This window comes from Sinocyclocheilus grahami, unplaced genomic scaffold (assembly GCF_001515645.1).
Source record: "Sinocyclocheilus grahami isolate Dianchi unplaced genomic scaffold, SAMN03320097.WGS_v1.1 scaffold1329.1, whole genome shotgun sequence".
In the NCBI taxonomy this organism is placed as follows: domain Eukaryota; kingdom Metazoa; phylum Chordata; class Actinopteri; order Cypriniformes; family Cyprinidae; genus Sinocyclocheilus; species Sinocyclocheilus grahami.
Window position 1 is genome coordinate 231,885 of NW_015506508.1, and position 3,141 is coordinate 235,025.

At 40.8% G+C, this 3,141-nt stretch overlaps 1 protein-coding gene across 2 annotated transcripts in view; it reads right to left on the reverse strand.

Annotated features, from left to right (window-relative positions):
- Positions 1 to 1,548: 1,548 nt before the first annotated feature.
- LOC107569283 (complement C3-like) overlaps positions 1,549 to 3,141 on the reverse strand; it is a 29,751-nt gene continuing 28,158 nt past the window's right edge. The window contains exons 24-25 of one of the 2 annotated variants that reach the window (XM_016255337.1): positions 3,070 to 3,131; positions 1,549 to 1,920 (exon numbers count right to left, since the gene is read on the reverse strand). In XM_016255337.1, the coding sequence (XP_016110823.1) occupies positions 1,779 to 1,920; positions 3,070 to 3,131 (204 nt within the window). In that variant the 3' untranslated portion in view covers positions 1,549 to 1,778. The remainder of the gene's footprint in view (positions 1,921 to 3,069; positions 3,132 to 3,141) is intronic. The other variant, XM_016255336.1, reaches the window with a different exon arrangement.

Consider the following 3,141-nt stretch of genomic DNA (forward strand, 5'->3'; position numbering starts at 1 on the left):
TCTAATCATCATTCATGTGGGGAAGAATGATATTCGGAAAGAGCAGTCAGACCGCCTTAAAAATGATTTCAGTGAAGTCTTTGAAACCCTTCAAAGTCTTGAAGTTCAGTCATTCATCAGTGGACCACTCCCAGCAGGGGGAACTAACATGTTTTCACGGTTGCTTGGGCTGAACACATGGCTTCAAAGAGCTTGCAGTATAAAAGGAGTGAACTTCATTGACAACTTCAGTCTGGGCTGAAATATGTTGTCCTGGCTTCCCTGGCTGTTTTCCAGAAAGTCGTCCTTGGGTGCTGAGTCGTGGCGCTGTTCTGATACGTCACAGTCCGTCTGTGATGAGCTCGGTGGGCAGGGCATCTCAATGGTCGATTTGTATATTTTTATTCCTTAGTTACTTGTTCTATTTTTCTATTTTTTATTATCTGTGTTTTTGTTTTGTCACTGTCATTCTGTTACACTGTGGAGCTTCTGTCATGAAAACAAATTCCTCGTATGTGTAAACATACCTGGCAATAAAAACTCATTCTGATTCTGATTCTGATTCTGATCTTTTCTGGGGGTCATAGACAACTTTTTAAACTGGATGGCCTCCACCCAAACAGACTTGGTGCAAGAGTTTTAAAGGACACTATCTACTTCTCCCTCCATCACCCTTCAGTAGTGTGTACCAAACCACTCAACCTGAATGGCACATACACACCTGAGCAGATTATGACTGACCACAGGACTTCATTTCAGTTTCCAAGTCATCAAATGGTTAACACATCCCACAAGGACATTGATAACACCATGCAGCCACAACAAGCACTGCTCATGGAAACTATCCCAGCTGAGCCCTGCCCACCGAGCTCATCACAGACGGACTGTGACGTATCAGAACAGCGCCACGACTCAGCACCCAAGGACGACTTTCTGGAAAACAGCCAGGGAAGCCAGGACAACATATTTCAGCCACCAGAGTCCCGCTCACCAGACACATTACCCCTCTCTCCAGCATCTCCACTTCTAAGCTTCTCACAGAAAATGGAGAAACTGGTGTATGCTGGGGCCAAATTCTCCCACTCTTTTGCTGCAAGCCCCCAGATATCATCTAAAAAAAAGACGGGCCCCACTACCACCGAAGCCTGTGGGCCCAGCTCATCCTCCTCCTCCTGTGAGAGCTCTCCAGCCGCTGCCACAACGCCAGGGCCCAAACCCTCCATCTGCTGTAGGTGAACCAAAAACAACTGATAACAGCTCTCAGTGATATGTGTCGGGTTCCCGCTATGATAGCAGCAACATTCACAAATGCCTTAGTTCAAGCGTGAATTAACATCAGAAAGTATGTTGTCCCAACTGCGCAAAGACGTCAATACCCCATTTTCAAGTTCAGCTCTATTGACATTAATCGACTAACTCTCCTGTCTGGTTTGTTTGTCAGACAAAATGGCAGATTCGGCTTTATGATTGGTCAGATAGCCTGTCAATCAAACTCCTGGAGAAGACTTGATTCAGAAAACAAGATTTTAAAATAGGAATCCATGAACTACATGATTAAACAAGTCATGATTAATCGTGCATGAACAAGTTCAAGTTTTATTATGGAATTACACCAGCATATTTGGGTGAAAAGCATTATCATCATCAAGAACAATTTATTTAGAGTATGCGAAAGATAATGTTACATTTCCTGTAGTAAAGAAATAGTTGTTATACTACAGTAGTCAACAATACCTGTTCTTGTCTTAGAACAACTTTGATGAAATTTTTGATCCACTTAAATGTTGACTGCTGTATATTTAATTAGCACATCCATAATTGAGAAGGCTATTCTTGAGCTCAGTGATGCCGATGTATCGCTCCCTGTGTTCTGGAGCTTGGCTTTCCTCTCTTGTAGGCCAGTATTCAACCCAGGTCTGTTCTCCAAAAACATACTGCAGACTAAAACAACAGAAAACACACTGTGCAAACCTATGAATAGATTTTTCATTCATATATGCATTAAAAACAAACTTCACACTAACAGACATTGAGCTGATGTTTTACCCAAGATTGATTTGGTTTTCGTCAGTCTGAGAAATGACTCACACAGCAATTATTTGTGAATATCACGCTATATGAGGACAGTGATGACAGATTGGGCAGAGGATTTCCATCCTTCCAAAAAAGCTCTCCAAAATTGGGCCCAAAATTCATTGCCAAAAGAATGTGATATAATTTTATTGCCATGCCAACCAAGGTTCATAAGGACCATTTTCACCTCACCTAAATATTGATAAAAAAAAAGAAAAGAATAAATATCCTAGCCTGGAGAACAATGCAAGAAGGAAACGGATCAAGCATGGCAAATATAGTAAAAGAGAATTAGCAGATTAGCAATTAGCAAATATGATGAAAAAAATCAAAACATGCATAAACTAAAGTATGTCAAATATCTGGAAACTGCAGTCAAGAAACTGTCAGACTTCAACCCTTTGGAAAAACGCATGCATCATTTTCAATGTCAACAGCAAAAACAAGCCAATTCAAGTTGCAGACAAAAAGCCCAGTTTAAGTGATCAACGTTTTTGGTTGATACTGACACATTCATCTTGCACACACCATGACAGCCGATAATGAGTCATTCATTACACACTGTACACTAGTCACAAAAAAATATATATAAATATATATGGGCCTTAATAATGTGCTTACCTTAACGTCAAACAGAACTACAGTATGCATTGTGGAACATAAAGCAGAACTTGCAGTCAAAACTGTTTGATAATTTTTTTTATTCAAACCTCTTTCAGAAGCTGTCGAGGAAAAAGTTGCAGATTTCATGGACGGAAATATCACGTGCAAACAAAAAAGCAAATAAAAAACCTGCCATTTATTTAAAAAAAGCAGCCCAAATGTTGTCCACCCGCCCAATGCATTTTTCTCCAATTTAGCCTGATTAAAAGAAGCCCAATTGCCCAATCTGGCAGCACTATATGAGAAAAATGAGTGTGTTCAGACAGAGCTCTGGATAAGTTCACACACTACATTTACTGGGTTGGGGGTCCTTTTATGCAAAAGCACAATCCTGTAGGAAGTACTAACACCTACCTTCCCCCGAGCTCTCTCAGGTAAACGGATCTGCCCATGATGAGGTACGACTTGCCTTCTACCAATCCTAAA